Here is a 23,145-nt window from a genome sequence, read left to right as displayed (position 1 = left end):
AAAAAACCTAACCTAACAGATAACAAACTTGACAATTACAGACTGTTAATGCTTAAACATAGCTCTGGATCTTTAAAATATACTGGACAGGAAAGAGTTATTTTAAGTTACATAACTGAGGGGAAAAGGCTGTCAGGCATGATGGTGACAGACGGAGAGGTGTTATATAGAAAAATGGAGAGATGGAGTTGGTGCATGTGTGTGTCTTAAGAGATGAAAGCTGAACATGGCCACTGCAGGCCCCAAAGGGACCATTTCTAAATATAATGCAGAAACTCAAAGCACAAGCATTACGTCAACACTACAGACTTGCTGCTTAACTTGTCGTACCTTCTCTCCATTCGGATTGCCCAGGACATAGCAGCCCATGATGTGGATCAGGTTTGGCTCTGGATTAACTTTACTCATAAACCGGCTCAGTCGTTTCCAAAACCTGCATGTACACCACAAACACACAAGCAAATCCCTCTGATAATAGTTCTGTCACTGAAGGAATAGTGTGACAGAAACAAAAGTGTGGATCTCACTAACTGGCTCATGTCTTCTTCTTTCTCGACCTTGGCAAAAGTGGCCACTTTATTCTTCAGCAGGTACAGATGTCCTGGGCCACCCTGAGACAGAAAACGACACATTTGAAACCTTACATAACATCAAACTCAAAGAAACAGGAGATCAGTACTGCCCTCTGAACCGAGAGAGAGAAACCTGTGAATTCATCTCAATCTCAATCTCTGAACACACAACATCAAACTGAAGAGACAGTAGTGCAGTATTATTCCTCCAGACACTGCTGATTCGCTCTGGTGCACTTGCAGTCTCATTTCTTGTCATTTTGTGTGTGTCTGTTGGCCTTGTTTTTCTCTTACCTGACAGAAGATCATCATGCGCCAGATCTTTGAGCCCTTCCTGTAGGCTGTCAGTCTCTTGTCAATCTCCTCTGCACAAAAAACAAACACACTATCAGGATGACCAGCACTGCTAGTCATATTTACATGCGTGATCATACGTTAACAATGTCTAAGGACTTATAAATGTTCACTTATTGGGGAGAGGTCATGGCAATTTAAACGAAACCAGATCTAACCCTAGGATTCGACTATTACCCTGGTTTTACTTTAAATGTAAAAGTCACCGTTCTGTTATCTTATTCAATATATAACAGCTTGGACATCAAGACAATAAGCAAAATCTCATGTAACCACAATTTTCTTGCATTGCTGGAATATTGATTTTCCTGTAAACCCTTAAATTAAAATTATCAAGTCAAGTATGGACAATTTCAAAATTGATCAAAAGACTCACTTGTTTCGTCTGGCTTTTGGAGTTTGATTAGGTCTGATAAATGTGAGTGATTTGCTTTAAAATGGATGACTTGATTGTTGTTGTGATTTATTGTTATTTTATGTTTGAAATTTTTTTAGAGTTCTATGCTATTTATTTATAGCACGTTGGGCCATTCTTATGGTTTCGAAAGTGCTTTATGAATAAAATTTGAGTTGAGTAGATTATTTTAATAATTTATTTTATTCCTGAGGTTCACCTTTTTATTATATTATATTACATTGTATATTACATCATATTATATTATAGTCCCTTTCATCTTAAATATTAGTTTAGAATAAGGTTCCATTTGTTAACATAAGTTAACATGAACTTACAATAAAAACATTTCTAACATATTTATTAATCTTAGTTCATTTTAATTTCAACATTTACCAATACATTATTTAAATCAAAAGTTGTATCTGTTAATATTATTAAATGGACCTGAGCTAACACAAACTAACAATGTATTTTTATTAAATAATATTAAAGATTAATAAATACTGTAAAAAAATTTTAACAACGAGCGATACATTTGTTAGTTAATGCATTATATGACGTTAACCAATGGGACCTTAAGTGTTTTTTTAATAATGAGCAAATGTTTTATATTTATATGTTGCATGCACAAACAAATAGACAAAGATCAACAATATAATTAACATAATTATTCACATTCGCAGTTTCATTTATGATTTATTATCTGACTTTATGTGACTTGAAAACTTGATCCCTACACTGTTATAAAACAGTCACTAAAAAATATTGCTGCTTCTCTGATCCAGTGTCATTTATCAGGAATCCAATTGTTTTTGTGTTCCTCATGCTGGCTGGTGCAAAAATCAATACAGAACCCACCGTCATTCCACACTGAAACCACCAGGCAAGGGGTAAAGTGCTCAAACACACAAAAAAGTACACATCAAACACACAACAAACAATACACACATGAAGCTACATACCCAGAATATCATCAAATGTGGCATGCTCATGATCCTGGAGATAAAAATAATAAAAGCAATCACTACAAATACACAGATAAGACTTAACGACATTGCAGGACTAATTGTAAAGGGAAAATGTTCTTTGTATAATGCTTAATTTCACTAATCTCTAATATGCACTCGTCCGATCTAGATAACATTACTGGCTCCTGCTTTTCTTTGTTCAGTTGAGGACGTGTTGTCATTTGCTATTAACAAATGGACAGTATTTTGCGACGTGTCCAGCTATATCTCATCCTATACAGTACCTTGTCTTTATTGCACAGGGCATTATCAATATGTTTCAAGGGCAAAAATCCGCAACCTTTAAATTAATATCTAGTGTTTGATATAAAAACTTGATGTTACCTGTAATATTTGGATGATGTGTCATGTCATACTAATTGATGCAGAGTAAAAACAGGTTTGACTTACGTAGAGTATGGGTATAATAGAAGGATCCTCCTTTCGAATAATATTGGGAACATACTCTGCTTTGGGCACTTTCGATGAGATCAGCTAAAAGATACAAAATCACAGAAATGAAAATGATCAATTACATGAAAGATTTTTAATTAAATGTTGTTAAAGGAATAGTTTAATTCAAGATTATTTAACTCAAGACCATCCTAGATTCACATGACTTTCAGCCAAATAGAAATTAAGGTTTTGAAGGAAAACATTCCAGGATTTAATGCAAGTGAATGGGTCTCAACGTAGATCATTTTTGGCAGGCCAAAATCCATATTTAGGGAGCTTCAAAGGGCTCCACATGACCCCAGCGAAGAACAAAGTGAAATGAGTCATTTTTTGGTGTTGGGGAAAGTTACGTTTTAAAGTAATGTGTTACAATTTTGCATTACTCCCTAAAAAAGTTACTAATTGCATTACTTAATTACGTTTTATGTATTATTATATTTCCATAACTTTTTCTCACCTGGGCTAAGCTTGCTTGTTTGTTTCTTAATAACAAAAAAGCTCTATTTCTAGCATATGTAAAGACCATTTCAGACCAAAAGTGTAATGAATAAGCCTCAGGTCAAAGGAAATGTAAATCACCTGTACAGTAGACGACCCAAAACTCTTACTTCAGCAATAAAAAATGAAATAAATAAAAAATAAAAAAAAGGAAACAAATGTGATGTTGATCTAATAAAGTGAGATTAAAAACATAATATATTTGTGATATTTAACATTAAAATATTGTAGGTTTGAGTTTGCACTTTACTGTTTTTCATTCATTTAAAGGAATAATGTAAATAATAATAATTACAACCTGTAATGCATTACCAACACTGCTCATTTTCAGAATCTTTTTTAAATTATATAATTTTTAACTACAAATGCTCACCTTGCTCCAGCCCTACAAAACCGGTTCACGAGATTACTTTTTTTAACTTGTGAAGTAACTCATTATTTTAAAATCTACAACAAAATATCTTTTTGTAACTTGCATTACTTTTCAAATAATTTTCAAAATATTTTCAATATTTTCAAATAATTAATGCAAGTTACTTTGTTTTCCCATTTATTGACTGACAGCTCTCTTTAAGTTCACAACCTCTTACATGATGTATGCACGTGTGGAAGGTTACACATAACGTAGGCGCCATTGTTTACAAGAGAAGTTTACATCCAGGAAACAAACCATTTCTAACAATACAATGAAAAAAAACTAATATACAGCAACAACCATTTGTTTTGGACAAGGCTCCTTCTCTACGCTTGTAAACAATACTTTCTGTTTACGTCACGTATGACCTTCTCAACTTGCATACACGTGAGAGGTCGTGAACTTGCTTTGCAGCGTTTTTTTTTTCTTTCTGAAAATGACTGATTGCTTGGCTAGAGAAGACCCTTATCCAGCTGGGGTCATGTGGAGCCCTTTGAAGCTGCCTAAGTATGGATTTCGTATCATTCAAACTCCTTATTTCTCCTTATTAAACCCTTAATTTCTCTTCGGCTGAGGAAAGAAAGTCATATACATCTTGGATGGTCTTGGGGTGAGTAAATAGTCAGGATTTTTTTTATTTTTTGGGTAAACTATTCATTTAAGTTAAACTAAGTAAAAAATAAAAACGAAATATTTTTAATAAAAACTAAATTACAATAAAAAATTAAAAAACAATAATGTATACCATAATTTTAGGAGGGATGAAGTCATCCCCCTCACATGCCAGTCTCTCCATCTCTCTCTCCTCCTCCCAGTCCATGTCTTCACATCCGCCCTCGTCTGGAGTACAGCAGGTGGTCTGCAGATCCCCACCTGTGGCACCACACAACACAGCAGAGATGGACAGTTCAATGATGGACACAGGCAAAGCAGAATAAAGACAAAGAGGAGAAAGAAACAAAGTGACAAGAGATGAATGAGAAGATAAAAATAGTGGTGGAGGAAAAGAAAGGTTGAGATAAAGAGAAAAAGAAAAGATAGATACAGTAAATGTGTGTGTGTGTGTGTATATATATATGTATATAGTATTTTTTTAATTATTATTATTATTTTGTTTTACATGGACTGCAGTAATTGAGATGTGAACTTTCACTCTTAGTTTTGTTTCCATGTTAGGAGTCATATTCTGATAAAAGAAAAAGTTCATCCAAAAATGTTATTCCAAACCTTTATGCTGTTATATTTTATGTGGAACATAAAAAGAGAATTTTTGAGGACATCCCACAGAAGGATAATCTGCTGTCAAGCTCTAAAAAAACATCAAAAACAAACCCGACAGAAAATATTTTTTTACTTTTACATCATAAAAATAGTTCATGTGACGTTATCTACATTTCATATTGCTTAACATTTCAAGTCAAGTAAAATTTCAATTAAAATTTAAACTATTGAAAATAATTTTTGCTAATTGAAATAAAATAAGACAAATATTAGATGAAAAACTTTACAAACTTAAACAAAACTTGTTTATATAAATAAAACTTAAACTGTATTAATAATAAAAAAATTACTGGAAAGCTGTATGTAGAAATAAATATATTTTTTTTAATTGCAATTAAAAAAGCAATTAAAATGAAAATCAAAACTGAAAATATAAAAATAAAAGCCAATTCAAAATATTGATAAATACTATAATAGTAAATAATACTAAAATAACTCTGGTCTGAATTCATGACAACTTTGAGTAAACAGATCAAAATTCCTTCATTTTCCACAAATATTTTTACAAATTGTGGGTTTGAAATGACATGCGGTGAGAAAACTATGACAGTATTTTTGGGTGAACTATCCCTTTAACAGCCAAAAAGGCAAGAAGGTAAGATGCTTTTCATGAATTTACTGTAAAATTTACTTTACTTATGATTACATAAATAAATTCAATCCTGAATCACTTGTTTGACTGCAGTCCATTTAGATATACAGTATATCTAATTAGAGTTACAGATATAAAACTGTAAATGACTGACAGCAATGTCAGTAGTATGAAATACAGTAAAAGGGAGAGAAAAAACTTCATTAGAAAACCAGCACCACAGAAAACCAGGCAGCTATAGAGAGAAAAAATGGACAGAGAAAAGCAAACATACAAATATTACAACTTTAAGTCAAATGTTTGCAATCGTTCATCAGGCTCCCCAAAGACACAGGTGTAAAGAATAAATATGATGACAAAAATAACTCCAAAGACAAACTACACACAGAGTAAACATGCTGACACAGAATTCTAGTGTGCACACACATACATCTCCAGATTTCAGACGCTCCAGGCAGGACATATACTCACAGAGAGAGAAAGAGAGGAGCACATATTCGGGACAGAACCACGCTCAAGGGAAGACAGACAAACAAGATCAGCATCAAGAGCAGGGGAGGGACGTCACTGTGAGACTGTGTATGTGTGGGTTATAGAAGTGTTCCATAGGGTCTGCCAGAACTTCCAAGAAGGCTTATGAGGATTTTTTGTAGCAAATATGCATTTAATTGATCAAAAGTGACAGTAAAAGATGTTTGCAGTGCAGAAAAAAAAATCAAATAAAAGCTGTTTTTTGTACTTTCCATTCATACAAAAATCCTGAAGAAATGATAATGGTTTTCACAAAAATATTAAGCAGCACGACCATTTTCAACATTGATAATATAATAAAAAAATGTTTCTTAAGCAGCAAATCAGCATATTAGGATGATTTCTGAAGGATCACGTGACACTGAAGACTAGAGTAATGATGCTGAAAATTTAGCTTTGCCATCACAGGAATACATTCCTTTGAAAAATATGTAACATACAAAACAGCTATTTAAAATTGTAATATTTTTTTTAGAATATTAGTATAATTACTGTATTTTTGATCAAATAAATGCAGCCATGTGAGCATAAAAGACTTCTTTCAAAAACATTTTAAAGAAAACGTACTGACGCCAGCTTTTGAACGGTAAGTATTAACTGGTTCTGTCAATAATTTTATATTGTGATCTTGACATATGGGAACCCTAAGTGTGTCAAAGTGGCATGTAAGTGTCCGTGTGTGTGTTTGTGTGTGTACAGGTGGACTCACTGTCTTTTGAGTCGTGTAGGGAGTCTTGTTTGACAGGGGTTGGATCGCTCCAGGATCGGTTGAAACTCTTCGCCCTGCGCTCTGCAAATGCTAGTGAAGTGGAGAGATGGTCACACGCACACGCACGCAACGCCCCATGATCCTCACAGACTGTGGGCCGCAGCACATTCAATACACTCAAACACACCAACAATCATTTGTCCTTTGCTACACTTGAATCACACACACAGAAGCAAAATCGACCAATCCTCAATTGTTGTTTTATTGGTTACAATGACACAAAACTGTCAATCATCCTCCATACAAACACACAAACATTCCCAATATACACATGCACATGCTAACCTACATTCGCAAAGCAATGCATCACATGCACAAACAAAAACACATGAAACAAACACAAATGGAGCTGTGCAATCATTCACACTGCATATTCACACATAGACTCACTTTGTGCTTTCATTCTTCTGCTGCCCACCATTCTTAAATGCTTCCGGAAATTCCTAGAAATTAGTCGAAGACAGAAAAAAGTGGAAAGCATAAATCATGTCATCAAGACCACAAGAAAACATCAACAGCATATGTGTAACATTACACCAAAAACCCTTTGCTCGGCATTCAATAAATCATATCATATCCGCGCTTGAAGACGTGAAGAGATTTCCCTTGGGTTATTCAAAAGAGCAAACAAATTTTGAAGGCCATATGAAACCCTTCGCTCTTCGCACTTCGCTAAAATATTTGCAACACGTAGGCTGATGGAGACTCGAGCAGACGTCCTTGCTTGTGTGCAGTATTGAACCAGCAAGTGTGTACTTTCTTTGTGCCATTTGGCATCTCTCCAGGTGACTAAGAAAGCAGACAGGGAAAAATGCCACTGCAGTAGAGTCTGTCCCACACCTCCAACACGACTGTTACTCCATGACAACTGTACACAACTGTACCCCTACACCCATGACAACTGTGCTCTTATATCCATGAGAACTGTACACTTAATTGTAATGGTTGAAACACTAGTAAGGGGTGGACAAAGGGGACAGAGACAAAGACAGAAGCGTTCTTAGGTCAAAAACATACTCTATGCAAGTATGCAGATGCTGATGTTAATGCTAGGCTAACACATTACAAGCATGATGTCCTGTTTTACATATCCTACATGTAATGTGTTCTTGTGGTACTGTGGCTGTAGATGGTTACCAAATGTCTGTCCCATTACCTATCAAATCAAAATATGAGTTTTGAGGCATTTAGTAGCCTACGTGTGTTTGAATTGATGCTAGCTACATGTTGGTATACATAAGCGTCGATTTCGGTGGGGACGGTGGGTACGCATCCCCACCAGATTTCGTCATGAGTCATTTTGTACCCACCACTTTTTGAAACATTGAGGCACGGTTGTACCTAATACAAATAAATATAACATCTCCAGTTAACTAGCAGAGCATTAATTTAATTCGCTATTAAATAAGAGATCTAGCGCTAAAATGTTTTGTTTTTGAAATCAAGCTGAGTAGTCTTTGCCGCGGCGATCAGTGTCATGGATACAGTTGTTCTCTTGTGGCTCGCGCAGTCTTCACTCGGACGCGCGCATCAATCTATCGCTGTTGTGGAGACTCTCTATTCATTACGGTGAAATCACAAAATAAAATGGACACAAACGTGTCCCTGCTTGATATAGACTGCAACCACTGATGAACAAATTCAGTTTTGATAAGAGAAAAAAAAAAATCTGACACGCTTGGCAAAAGATCTACCACTAGACCATTTAAGAACTCAAACAACATTTGTGGATCGATGGATTTATTTACAGGTTGAGCAGAGAAGCTGCACAGTTTGACAAGTTTGTACCCAGCACTTCTGAAAATGCACTTCCGAATACTTCTCTTTCCCCAGCACATTTCAAACCAACTAGCGCCCGTGCTGGTATATTACTAAATGATGACAAAATATTTAAGCATTAAAAAGACTCTACACAGTCTTTCTAGATGCAGATTTCAAAGTGCGCAAAATGGCATTGAAATTAATAGGAATGCTAATGGAATGCTAGCTTATTAGCCAGGTAGCCAGTTATTCATCATTTTTTAGTCACATGACTGGTGCAGAAACCATTAGGGTAGAACATCCACATAACTGCATCACAGGCCTGACAAATTTTCATCTGTATCAAGCCACAAATAATTAATCACCTCTCAAAAGAAGAAAAACAAAAACATGTGAATATACTGCCAATTTTACAATTTCAAAACTGATCCATTTACAGCACCTGCCACAGTATTTAATTTACCTAAAATTGTGATGTGATATTAAGATCAAATGAGACAGTGATATTGAGATCAAATTCAGTAAACACCTTGATAATATACCATATACAGGTTTGGTATATTTACTATTCTAAGCAGATGAGCCCAGAATATGCACGCAACGCGCCAAATTGCAGATTGTTTTCTCTATCAAGGCTGTCTATGGGAAAACGCTTAAGATGAAACTTTGCGCATTGCGTTCATTATCTGGGTTCATCTATTTGCCTGTACATAGTGATATTGGAGGATCAAATTCAGTTTTTTAATAAAACATACTGTGTTAATCCACATTAAGCATTTTCTGCATATGATTTATTATGGGAAAATGGTTAATATGTAAATTATGCATCAACAGTAAGGTGTATACTAAAATTGGTCTTTTAATTTGTCTAATTTCATTAGTAGTTAGTAAAAACCTGGTAAAAAAATAACTGTCTGGCAGCAGACAAAAGCCTTGCTTTGCCCTCCATGTGGGAATTCTTGTGAGGGTGTGAGGTCACGTAAAAAACTAAGTATATAATATGTGAACGCCAGCACAGACACATGGACAATGCCAACTCGCAGATGTAGTATATCTGTACTGTATTCGTAATTACATGCATACTTTTTTTAACTGTCAAGAAGCAAGTTCATCACAAAGGCGATATCTGATTTGACAGAATGTAACACTAGATTTGTATGTTTCTTTAGAGCAACTCTACTCCTAAATTTGTTAGCAACAAATTTGAATTTCATGAGAATTCTGCTGAACGTTTAACAACTAAACAACAGTCTGAATGAGTAGACTGACTGTAAAGGAAGACCGTTTATGTTAATGCACACTTATAGCACCCATTTTGGCAATGCAGATTGTAACGCATACTTGCATTATAAATTGAACACATTTCAGAACATTTCCATTTACACATGAAGCACTTCAAGATTCAAGCACTTGCTTTCATTGCATATTTATGCACTATTCTAAGCAATTTTGTAGTATAAACAGTGTAAGTAGTGTGTTCAAACTGAAAATTCCAACAAGAAAAAGGGAACTTTATACCAGTTGATATACTTTTTTAACTGGGAAAAAAAATTTATATGTGGAATGTTGGACCTCTTGCACTCAACAGTCGCAGAATTAAATAAGTAGCCAAATGGGAAGGGCTATCTATCAGACTCCGATGGATGACAAAATAACCTTTTATACCACATATAAGTGCATAGTAAGTCATTTGGGACGCAACTTATAATTTGGGCCTTATAGTCCTTGTTCAAACAAGAAAAAAAAAATACTTGTGGCAGAAATGCAGTTCCACACATGGCTAGCGCACTGGGGAAGCAGATCCTCATTAGCCAGTGCATTGTGTAGGAAAATGTAATTTTATAGACTCTGTTTCTGTTTTTCTAAAAGTGTCCTGTTTTGTGATATAATTACATTGTAGATCATCACTAATTGGAAGGGAAGTAATGAGGGGACAGGAAGAATGAAGCAGAAACAGGAGAGGAAGAAAGAAAAAGGGCTCTGTTTACACATGTGACAGAGCTGTGCCCACCTGTGAGAGGAGGGAGATTTGGAGAAATCTCCTTTTCTGTCTGTCTTTCGGCTTATTTACACCCACGTGCATTAGAAAGAGAGAGAGAGAGAGAGAGAGAGAGAAACCTCCCTCGCCCCCGCAGCTGAGGATGAGTCAGAGCCTTTCTTCACCATTGTCTCTTTGCATTCTCTCACTCTCTCTGTCCCATGTCTGAAATCACTGCTCCTCTATTAGCTCTTTAATTTCATCACCCCCTCTCTCACGCTGTTAAATAATTCTATTTCCTCAATCATGCCCCTTTCCCTTTAAAAAAAATATTTCACCAAAAATGAAAATTCTGTCATCATTTCCTCACCCTCATGTTGTTTCAAACCCATATGACTTCCTTTTTTTGGAGAGGCTGCTCACTGCAAAGCCAATAGGTGAAGCTTGACGTCCAGCATCCCCTTGCTGGATATAAAGGGTGAAGATTAATTGTCCAACTACACCCTAACCCTATCCATTACCTTATCGCTAAACATAACTCCACTCATAAGGTCAACTACACCCTAACCCTATCCATAACCTTATCGTTAAACATAACGTCTCGGTTACATATGTTAACCCTCGTTCCCTGAAGAAGGGAATGGAGACGTACGTCGTGACCAATTAATAGGAATTTCGATTGAGAGGCCAAACTACTTAGAGTGAAACTAAACAAGCCAATGCACATTGGCATGCAATCATTTGCATCAGCTGCTCAGCCTCGCAGCTCGGGTATATAATGAGCAGCAGGTGCGATTGCACTTCAATTTTTTGCTGAGGAGCCAAGCCTGAAAAGCTGACCGCCCCGGCGGGGAGCAGCAGGTGTGGTGATGGGACGAACGTCTCCGTTCCCTCCTTCAGGGAACGAGGGTTACCATATGTTACCGAGACGTTCCCTATCAGTCGATCACTCTCAGCGTACGTCGTGACCGACTAATAGGAATCGTTACCAAAGCGCCACAGCAGCTGCACCCCATCCAGCAGCCTGTGCAACCCATCCAGCGCCCTGTACAAGCCTCTACCCCTTCTTGCCTGGAAGGACGATAGGAGGAGGCTTATACAGAGTGAATCTGTCACTTTTGTTCTGTGATAACCCATACAGTGAGACTTTGGATAACACTGGGAAAGTATGCCCTTTCTGTTAGACGCTGCTGAAGCCACTTTCTGCAAAGAGTTATGTGGGAAATACATATGGACTAGCCCGAATGTTGTACTACATATGAATGCTGGGGGATTTAGCCCAAGGGAAAGACACAAGCTCGCCTTAGGAGCAGCTCCGCCATGTCAGGGCCGAGGTTGTTGGAGGACTCAACAGGTTTTTCACTCTGGAGTAATAAGGGTGCACAGTAGGGTGCAACAAGCCGACAGAGCCAGACCTCTCTTGCTTCTAACCGTTTAGGGTGAGAACACGGGAGGACACCGGCTCTACACATAGGCTATAATATCTAGCAAACATGTTAGGTGTTGCCCAGCACCCAGCTCTACAGATATCTGTTAGCAAGGAGCCACGTGCCAGCGCCCAGGATGCAACGCCTCTCGTGGAGTGAGCATGCAACCTCAGCGGGCAGGGCACGCCTTGTGTTTGGCAAGCCAAGGCGATGGCATCCACTATCCAGTGGGCCATCTTCTGCTTGGAGACAGCCTTTCCCTTCTGCTGGCCTCCGTAACAGATAAAGAGCTGGTCTGAGGTCCTGAGACTTTGGGTTCTGTCAATGTATAAACGCAGAGCGCAAACGGAACCTTGGGCACATAGCCAGGCCGGGGTCTCAGTACTACGTGGTTGTCACCCGGCCCAAACTCTAGGCACAATTGTCGACCGAAAATGCCTGCAGGTCCCCTACCCTCTTGACAGAGGCCAGTGAAACCAGCAGCAAAGTCTTCACGGAAAGAAGCTTTAAGTCAACTGACTGCAAAGGCTCAAAGGGAGCATCCTGAAGTGCTCGAGGCACCAGGGAAAGGTCCCGAGAGGATATGGAGGGTGGAGGGAGACAGTTGCTGCAAGAGGGAAAGCACAGACCCTATCGGACATCTTCGGGGGTCTTTTCACGAGAAGAACAGGTTTCACTTCAGGGCATACACACTTCTTGTGGACGGCGCCCGTGCAGAAGTGATGGTGTTAAGTACCTCTGGGGGTAAGTCACCTAGAACCTCGGCGTCCCGTGCAGGGACCAGACATGGAGTTTCCAAAGGTACGGACGCAGGTGCCATAGGGTGCCCCGTCTCTGAGTCAGAAGATCCTTCCTCAGAGGAATGGGCCAGGGAGGGACTGTCACGAGGAGCATGAGATCTGGGAACCAAGTCCGGTTGGGCCAATAGGGAGCCAACAGAAGGACCGGCTCCTCATCCTCCTTGACTTAACACAGCATCTGCACAAGTAGGCTCACTGGGGGAAACGCATATTTGCAGAGGCCCCAGGGCCAGCTGTGTGCCAGTGCGTCCGTGCCGAGTGTTCCCTCGGTCAGGGAGTAAAACAGCTGGCAGTGGGAGGTCTCTGAGGAGGCAAACAGGTCTACCTGAGCCTCCCCGAAATCTCTGCAGATCAGCTGAACCGCCTGGGGGTGGAGTCGCCCTTCTCCCGGGAGCACAGCTTTGTGATAGCTCGTCGGCTACACGGTTGAGCACACCGGGGACATACATGACTCGAAGCGACCTCAGATGCTTCTGACTCCAGAGGAGGAGATGAATCGGAGGAGAATCAGAGAGAGAAAGACTGCTCGCGCTGCTGTGCTGTAACACCCGCACCAGGATGGAGAGGTCCAGACGGGCTCGTAGATTCACTCTCTGTAGACATCATTCGAAGTACTTCGCTCTGAAGCAAAAAGCTGAAGTGCAATTGCACCTTCTGCTCATTATATACCCACGCTGCGAGGCTGAGCAGCTTCTGCAAATGATTGCACGCCAATGTGTATAGTTTCACTGAAAGTAGATTGGCCTATCTAGCTAGATTCCTATTAGTCGGTCACAACGTACTTCGACGTACTTCATCTGGCTGGCTGCTCTAGACTGCTGTTCAATATGACCTTTCCGGCTCCTATTCGTCCCCACCCACAGGAGCAACTCTGATTATGTAATCGTATGCTAGCCTCGTCTTCCACTCATTCAGATTCTCACTCTCCTCCTTTCATCTCTCTCCCTTTCATTATCTCTCTGTCCTTCCCTCCTTCTCCTGAATGTATGATTGCAGTCTATCATTTGTCTCATAGGGTTGACTTTCCAGAGATGCATCACACCACCCTTGTCCAACAATACACTCCTGAATCATCTGTTACTGTGATACTATGACCATCTGGTCCTGTTTCAACTATCCCTGATCCTTAGAAAGGACTTTGAATGAAACATAATGGCTAAAAAACAAAGGCCAAACAATCTATTTAAAAAAACAACAACAACTCTATTGATTATATGAAGAATATGCTAATAGATCAGATCAATATACTTTATGATAATCTGTACTATTCTGCAATATATGCTCTTTTCCCCATGGCTTTAAAGAGGCTTAAATGATTAAATGTGTGTGTGGATTGGTTAATGAACAAGCATGGCTCATGAATATTAATTAGTTGACGTAATGCTCATCCAGTAGTCATAACCGATTTGCTGAAAAAGCAGGTAACTAGCCAAATTAGGATTACAGTTTACTAATATGATATAACCGGTTGGCAGAAGCTGCACTATGGTGTAGTTCGAAAAGCACAGAACATTTTAATTATTGATTAATAACCTAACCTAAACATCAGTGATATTGTTTAGTATTGGGAATGTCTATAATATCTCTTGTGGTCATGTTTACAGTGGCTTGGTTATTTTTCTAATAGAGGTTAAAACAGCTGCATTTTCCTTTCAACTTGCATTATTCAGTCAATACCTCAGTTACACAACACTAAAAAGGTGGTTTGTGACTGCGAAACAAAAAGAAATGTTAAGGTTTGTTCTAACTGTTCGAATCTGAGTCTCATCTCAACCCAACACAGCAAATTAGGGGCTAGAGGGCTTAAGGCGGTTCTTGCCAAAGAATTAGGAAGGAAAGACGATGGATGGATGAACACCTACTTTTATGTAATGGATGGATCGATAAACACCTCCTTTTATGTAATGGATGGATGGATAGATGATAGATGGGTAAACAGCTATGTAATTGATGGATGGATGGATGATGGATGGATAAACACCTTTTATGTAATGGATGGATGGATGATGAACGGATAAACACCTCATTTTATGTAATGGATGGATGGATGGATGGACGATGGATGGATAAACACCTCCTTTTATGTAATGATGGATGATGGATGGATAAACACCTCCTTTTATGTAATGGATGGATAGATGGATGATGGATGGATATACACCTCCTTTTATGTAATGGACGGATGGATGATGGATGGATAAACACCTCCTTTTATGTAATGGATAGATGGATGGATGGATGGATGGATAAACACCTCCTTTTGATGGATGGATGGATGGATGGATAGATAGATAGATAGGGATGTACTGCCAAAGTACATCTTTTTCTGTCTGACAGGAATAAAGGCAGCGATAAATGACAGGGATTCAACAAAGTACCTCTGGATGACGGGGGCTGACTCCACCTCACTCTTTCTCCTCTTTCTCTCTGCTAGACTCCGGAAAACCCTGCCAGGAGGTGACACAGCTTTAATGGCAGAGGGCAAGGCTCACTTGAGTGCGGTTAGAGGTTAGAGCCATGCTCATGAAGGGGCAGTGTTAGCCTGGGGTTAATCAGGAAGAGCTCCTTCTGGGCAAATGAAGCCATGAACAGAGTATGAACAGGACTCTTGCCAACACAGGCTAGCACAGAAAATCAAAAGACTGTTTATTTTTTGTTGATGTGTTGCTAAGAGAATATCTTGACCTTCTTCCAACATAACTAACTGCATCACCTATGGATTGAAATTCAATCCAGAGCCTCAATTTATCCTTACAATTAAATAAAAGATTTAATTAAGTAAATAAAATATAAGCAAATAAATCAATTTCACACACCTGCAATCCACATGCCGTTTTATAATTCACAAAACCAAATTATCCCGTGGGGAACTGAACAATTCGAGATTATCAACTCAAGACAAAAGATGATCAGCATCAGCATCTGTCAGCATTACAAAATCCTCCAAGACAACCACATCTCTGTATCTTGCTGAGGTAATCAGAATTATCATTACCAGCCTATCAAATGTTTCTCGAAGCTATTTCCTGAATCAAAACGCATCGCTGCATTACACACCACTAAAGCAACATCATCAATCATTCCCTCAGGTTTTCAAACCAAGCGCAATGTGATTCTTTTATACATCAAGGTAAAATCATTTTTCTTCAGTTTCATCATCTTGATGGCGCTGAAATGGCAGTTTCCTCTGAGCTGCCCTGAGAAGATTCAATAAATGTTTGTTTCATAGACGTAATGTGTGATTTTAAACAGGTTGGTGTTTTTCTCACACAATTTAAAATTATAGAGCAATTACAGAAAAAAATACCTCAGAGATCCTCAGAAAACATCTAATCCTGTTCAGATAGAAATGCTTCTTTTCATTTATTTCAAAGATTGAGTATTGTAAATAAAGCTGAAGAAGTGGGACTGAAGGGAAGGTGGGGGCCGTGGTGCAGAAGCTAGCGTTTGATATCACATACTGTCATTTTGTGACATTTAAAGGGTACAAAAGAGATACTCACGAAATCCTGTAGAGCAGAGAGGCGAGGCAGACAAAAAGAGAGAGAAAGACAGACAGAATGCTTAGATAACAACCACATTTGAAGAAAGTCTGTTTGGTCATCGTGTACTTGTCGGCTCTTTGAGTCAGTTTGACAGTAAATGTCACAAATGAATGTGAGTTAGTGGCGATACACCTGTTGTGCCATCTGTACATGAGGTCAATATAGGTTTCAAACTTCAGTGTATGTGTGTGTGAGTGTGTAATGAAGTGAGTACTCACGCCTGCATGGTTGTGGTAGCAGTCTGAAAGCTGAACATGTTCTCTTTAGGGAACCAACTGTTATCGTCTGGTTAGAAACAGGGACCACATTAGTATGGTTGAAATGATACATCTGAATGTATGAATTGTGTCAAACTGAACAAACATATGCAGTGGTCCCAAAAGGTATTTGGATGCGTAAGCCACACTCACTCAGAAGAAATGCAGGAATTTCACTGCTAGCTTTATTATTCTCAGCTATTTTTGTTATTACAATCAACTATATCATAGTATATATAAATATATAAAAAGTGACACTGTGCTACGTTACAAAAAAAATAAATGTCACTTGGTTTGATAATTTTGTCATCTAATGACACTTCTATATTTTTAAATAAAAGTTTTCAAGTTAAACTCAATTCAGTTGATTAGAACAGAAAATCATGTTGACTTGTCACTTATTTGATCTTTTTTTTATAATAAAAGCACAAAAAAACAGCACTTGCAATAGAAATTAATAGTGCCAGTAAAAAAGGTGAAGCTCACATTTTTAACAGATCTGCAAAAAAGTGTTTTATTTGAGCTGTAAAGTAGTCTAAATTGTCATTTTTGTGATAGGTCTGCTGTTCTAGACTACTGAACTTCTAGTTATCCATCCATGATTCATCTGTGGGTTGTTACCAGTACATCAAGAGTATGTCATCCAGGTAAAGACATCCAGTAGCAGACGACTTGTTTGTGTCAGGTTTTCAACTGTCATACCTTATGAATGTACGCAAACAAGAAAGAGACGTTTATCTCTATCTGCTGATTCAAGACTATTGGAAAACTACTCGCTTAACTTGATGAAAGTTCCTGAATTTGCTCAAAGTTGGTAAGCAATTACTTCACATAGTCTCATGTTAACATGTATAATATTTAAGTTGCATGGCCGTACCATTGAGGTATTTTTCCAAGGTGTATATAAGAAAGGATGTGAAATAATTGCCTAATAATAACTCTACTTTGGTGCAGCAAGAATATTGCACAATGCCATGATAACCAAATCAAATAGCTCTAATCAGTGTAAAAGTGTTTGAGATGACTAATCAAATTATGAATGTTTTATGTTCACAGAAGCTACTGTGCTGACTGTGAATTCCAGCATGATGCTTCATTTAATGGACAAAAAGATGAAATTAGCTAAAACTAAACTAAATTTCACCATTTTGAATTGAAAAGCCATTTTCATCATACTTTGCGTAAGATTTATAATGAATGTCCAGATATTGTGAATTAATTTAATAAACATAGTTACCTAGTTTTCCTGGTGGGCTCACTTGTCTAAGAAAATTATTCATGAAACATAAATATCAGTTGACCCTATGTTTACTTTCTTCACTGACACAGATGAAAATGCATCAGTCAAAACTCAGCTTTGGGAAGGGAAGAGATACAGGGCAAGATAAGAAGACAGAACGTGATAGAAAGACAAAAGGTGATGGAGATGAGAGAGGAAGAGCAGGAATTGACAAATAATTTATGCTACTGCCCATAAAAAAAAAGCTATTTAAAGCTATTCTTAACCTATTTTTTGACCTTGAAATGTCTTAAAATGTGGATGGCATGCCCCCGAACCCCACTAGCAAGCTCGATTTTGAGACCTCTGTATTTATAAAATCCTGCATCCAAACATTAATTTAAGTGTAGTTTAAGTGTCCAAATACTTTTTGGGGCCACTGTGTGCAGATTCAACAGCAACAACATACACATACACACACACACACACACACGGTCCACTCCACAGAGGGAGAGTGCACAAAAGAGACACACAGGAGAGAGGAGAGAGACACAGGAGAGTGGGAAAAATACAGACCACGGCACATCGAACACATCGACGCCCCCCGTTGTTGGCTGAACCCCACCCCTTCCCCTCGGCCAGAGCCTCTCTCTCTTTCTCTCTCCTGCCTCTCTCCCCCTCTCACCTCTCTCCAGCCCAGTCATGCGGTCCACACTGCACATCCGCTCTAGTGGTGGCCGGCGCTGCTTGCCTGCCTCTCGGGTGCTGCTTTCCAGGTCCAAGGAGCCTTGGCTGCGTGACGGAGCCCCGGGACAGGACTCACACGCCAGGCCACAGTCCTTTCCCTCCCCCCAGCCGCGAATATTGTGTGCGCTGACTGAGCTCTGCAGAGGCTGGGAAAGGTGGTGGTGGTGATGGGATGCCCCGTGTTGATGGTGCGACGTTCCAGCACCAGAGATGTGCTGGTTGGGGCTGCTTCCACTGGTTCCGCCATGTTGGTGATTGCCATGATAGTGGTTGCCGTGATGGTGGTTTCCGCTTCCGCTTCCACTTCCGCTTCCATTTCCGCCTCCGCTTCCATGGTGGTGGTGGCGCTGAGTCGGAGATGACGAGTTGGAGGACGTAGAGGGCTGAGCAAGTGCTTGGGCATGACAGGCCTCCCGCCCCTCTTTCAAGACCTCAAGCTCCAGGTTCTCCTTGCTTCCCCGGCTGGTTCCAAGCATGCCGCTCTCTCCAGTGATGGTATAGACCCGGGCAGGCTGCAGGGAGCACTCCACACACTTCTGCTGGTCTTCCTCTGCCGAGAAGCTGCGCTCTAGGGAGAGTCGGCTCTTGGAGGAAGTTGTCGGTGGTGGCGGTTCCAGGAGGCCCACGACGGGGTTGATCAAGCTTGGGTCGGTGCCGATGGAGGAGCCCTGGAGGGTGTAGCTGTGAAAGTTGTTGTTCTGTGCACACAGGCTGTCTGTGGAATCAGAGTCGTTGCCAACGAGGGTGTCAGACAGTAAGTGATCTTCAAATCAAACATTAGGACAGATGCAGAGAGAAATAAAGAGGGACAAGTGAGAAACCGCAAGAGATGCACAGAGAAAAAGACAGATGAGACGACACACGCTACATCAAGAAGTGGCTCATGAAACATGAATAAGCCTGATGTCTGAGAACACCACAGGCTCTAAATGGACCAGATAAAAAACAGAGAAAACCCGCAAGAAATAAAGAGGAATGGAGATATCTAACCTGATCCGTTGTGGTTCTCAGGATGAGTGTGAAGGTACTCTCCAAATGTACGAGCTGCTCTGCAAAAAAATCACACACAGATTGGTCATTGGCAGTCCCACATTGTGAATACAGTCACAGCTGAAGGATGGTGTTAGGCACGACATGCTGCGAAGTCATGAGCAAATGACCCGTTCTATTAATGAATCGTTCAAAAAGACTCCTAAACCAAGTACAGGATTAAATCAGTCTGAAGAATCTTCCAACAAATGAACTCACTAAATCAGACAGAAGAGTTTTGAGTACTTGAAGGGATAGTTCACCCCAAAAAAAAGAAGGTTCTGTCAATATTTACCTACCCTCATGTTGTTCCAAACCTACTGAAACACAAACGAAGATATTTTGAAGAATGCTTTGAACTAAACAGTTATGGTGCCCATTGACTTCCATTGCATAAGCAAAAAAATTATATCAAAATATCCTATTTTGTGATCCACAGAAAGACAAAAAAAAAAGTATGTACATGTTTGGAATGATGAGGCTTAGTAAAGTCTGTTATCAGGTTTTGGGTAAACTATCCCTTTAGAGTTTCTGAAACTTTAGTTAGTATCATTACTGACTGACAGATCATATGACAATGTATAGGAAAAAATACACATTTGAAAAAGAAAACAAAAGTTTAAAAAAAAACAGTAGAAAAATCTAGTACTCTCAGCTCTATTTAACACATTTCACCATATTAAATCCATTCAACAAAATTCCACAGATTTTCCCTCAAAATCAGCTTAGTCATCATCGGGCTAAAAAACCACTAAAGCATCACCAGTGTAATCCCGCACAGCATAATCCCATGACCCTGTCAGCAGCTGATCATATTTAGCATTTACTGCAATCCTTTCAGTACTTAAATCCTAAATTAATTGACCCCATCGTGATGTCTCTTTTATGAGAGAACTTCGGAGCATACCAGCAAGCATTAAAGTCAACATGCATACAGCTGCATATTCTACATGTTAACATTATATCACAATAGTTATCCTTTTATTTTGATGTAATTATTATTTTAGCCAGGTTTTTCTGTGTTAAAACAATCATGATTTAGTTTCATGAACATGACCGTGAGAGGCAATCACACTGACAAGAGTTTACTTGCTGCTGTGCCTTTAAGAATTTATTTAAAATAATATCCTTTTCACGTGTGATGTCACTGTACTTTTCCCAGCTCACATCTGGCACATTTAACTTGTTTATGTACAAAAGAGCAAAAAAATTAGATTTCTGAATTCTGATGATGACCGCATTTTCCCACAAATGAACATGTGAAAGCCCTTCTAGATACAGTCTAGATGGACGATGGTTCCTTATGTGTCGAACTCCTCCTGCTTCCGGATCCAGCTGTCAGTTTCTCTCACTTCTTTTTTAATTTGAGAAATGACAGGCTCAGTGCGGACTACTCTTAGCCTCTTAATGTCACCTACTAATCTGACACCAGCCTCGGGTATAAAAGGCTTTTCATAAGGATATGAGTGATGCTCTGCATGCGGCAGCTGTCTGCATCGGGAGGTTTGAAAGCTGGACTCTTCAAACTTGAGAATGTGTCTCAGCTTCTTCAGTGTGAAGGCTGAAATGAGGGGCAGGCATGTGGAAACGCATGTGACAGTGAAAAAGAGGGCATATGGCAGAAAGAAAGGTGGGAAAACAAGACTGGGGGAGAGGAAGGGAGAAAGAGAGAGGAGGAGGACGAACAGAGACACACTCTCCGTGTAAATGTAATTGGTTGCTTTGTATTTCAGTGCCACCCACAGACTCAGATGTAGCGTTTTTATCTTTCCATTCCGGGAAGAAGAATGTGGGAGAATGATGGATTTAAGGGTGAAAAAGGGACAAACAGAAATATAGAATGAGGATGGAAAAATAGAAATGAGAAAGGCATAATAGAAAAGACATCAACAAAAAAAATTTATATATATATATACAGTACACACACACACACACACACACACACACACACACACACACACACACACACACACACACACACACACACACACACACACACACACACACATAAAATAAATAAATAAACAAACATGACTGGTCAGCACTACTTTAACCATTTTGAATCACCTTTTTTGCAGTTATGAGGCCATAAAACTGCGTGTATAATAATTATAAATAATTTAAGTACAGAAAATAATAAATAATAAAATAATATTACATGTTCTGCTGCAGTTTTGTCAACTATAAAATAAATAATTTTAAAAATTAAAATAGTTTAAAAAGAGTATAGCATGTCATACTTCATGTCATGACAACTACCCATGTCTACATGTGTTTTTATTAAATATAATGGAAATGATCTCCATTAGAATATGAAAACTGCTTGGATTGGCTTGAATTACAGACTCACAAATAACAGTGATGCAAATCATCAGCTTGATAACCGCAAGAGATCATCAAAACCTAATTCATACCAGAACATCTAAGTAAGCACTAATTTGACACTTAATTCACAGGCGGCTATAAAGAGAGTGTCAGAGACAGAGAGAGCGAAATGAAGGATAAAAACTGCAAAACGAACGTCATGACGCTTCCCAGAGGAAATATTTGTCACCACTGGCCCATCGTAAACAGCAGGAATCAAAGAGACAGAAAGAAAAACACTAATTAGTTTGGGCCTGAGGGGTTATCTTCAGTAACAATCGAAAACACCAACTGAGCATCATGGGAAATGACTTAACCAATGAGAACAGCCGATTAAGATTTGAATTAATAATGAGGCCAGTATAACTAAAGAGACTTTGGTGGTTCACTTTTCATAAGCGCATTTTGACGCCACGATAATAAACGAACAACAGCTTATTCTGTTTCACATACGGTGAAATATTTGCAGTCACCAACACATGCATTCGTACCTTTAATGCATCTAATAACCCTACATAATATATAGCCCACACATAATCACATACGTTCCCCACACACAGAAAACCCACTCCGATCTCAATATTGCAACCTCCTCCACAGAAGCTGTCACACGACCAGGGATCGTTCCACAGGAATCCCTGGTGGCTTGCAGTCGCCCTCGGCTTTACCTGACGTAACATACAACAACATGACACTTGTGACAGCACTTTAAATTATTCAGTTTCACCATTAGAAGGTCGTGTTGAACCGGGTCCGTAACAAGCATCCTCCAATGCAAGAGGGTTAATTGGAGAGCCAGTTCAGTCTGAAGAGCCACATACTTGACCTGAAGAGTGGGGGGGATGCAGAGGGGTAAATTATACTTTACCTGACGGTGTATAAATAGTTAACGACATAGTCAGTGCTTAATTTGTAAATTAATAATTGCTGGATCAAAAAAAGTTGAAAGGTGTAACAGACGCTGACCACACAACTTCAGTTTTCCCAGAAACATACGTTGACAACTATAAGAACATCATTTACAAGTTTCTGCACAGCTCTAACTACAGCCTAGTGTATTATTATGTCACGTATATAGCCATGTTGAGACAAAATATTATTCAGTTGATCAGATGTGTTCTCTCTCACCGACGACATTGTTACCTC

At 39.1% G+C, this 23,145-nt stretch overlaps 1 protein-coding gene across 2 annotated transcripts in view; it reads right to left on the bottom strand.

The window, feature by feature from the left end:
* The window catches only part of nsmfa (NMDA receptor synaptonuclear signaling and neuronal migration factor a), a 42,712-nt gene that overhangs the window by 10,756 nt on the left and 8,811 nt on the right, over positions 1–23,145 (bottom strand). The window contains exons 2-12 of one of the 2 annotated variants that reach the window (XM_077248588.1): positions 19,597–19,655; positions 18,545–19,369; positions 16,602–16,668; positions 7,263–7,315; positions 6,813–6,902; positions 4,445–4,572; positions 2,742–2,825; positions 2,286–2,319; positions 867–937; positions 532–611; positions 331–433 (exon numbers count right to left, since the gene is read on the bottom strand). In XM_077248588.1, coding sequence (XP_077104703.1) covers positions 331–433; positions 532–611; positions 867–937; positions 2,286–2,319; positions 2,742–2,825; positions 4,445–4,572; positions 6,813–6,902; positions 7,263–7,315; positions 16,602–16,668; positions 18,545–19,369; positions 19,597–19,655 — 1,594 coding nt within the window. The remainder of the gene's footprint in view (positions 1–330; positions 434–531; positions 612–866; positions 938–2,285; positions 2,320–2,741; positions 2,826–4,444; positions 4,573–6,812; positions 6,903–7,262; positions 7,316–16,601; positions 16,669–18,544; positions 19,370–19,596; positions 19,656–23,145) is intronic. The other variant, XM_077248589.1, reaches the window with a different exon arrangement.

The sequence above is a fragment of the Siphateles boraxobius genome, unplaced genomic scaffold, assembly GCF_051911475.1.
Source record: "Siphateles boraxobius isolate OS27281-9 unplaced genomic scaffold, OSU_SipBor_1 11, whole genome shotgun sequence".
Classification (NCBI taxonomy): Eukaryota; Metazoa; Chordata; class Actinopteri; order Cypriniformes; family Leuciscidae; genus Siphateles; species Siphateles boraxobius.
This window is presented reverse-complemented; position numbering and strand designations above follow the sequence as displayed.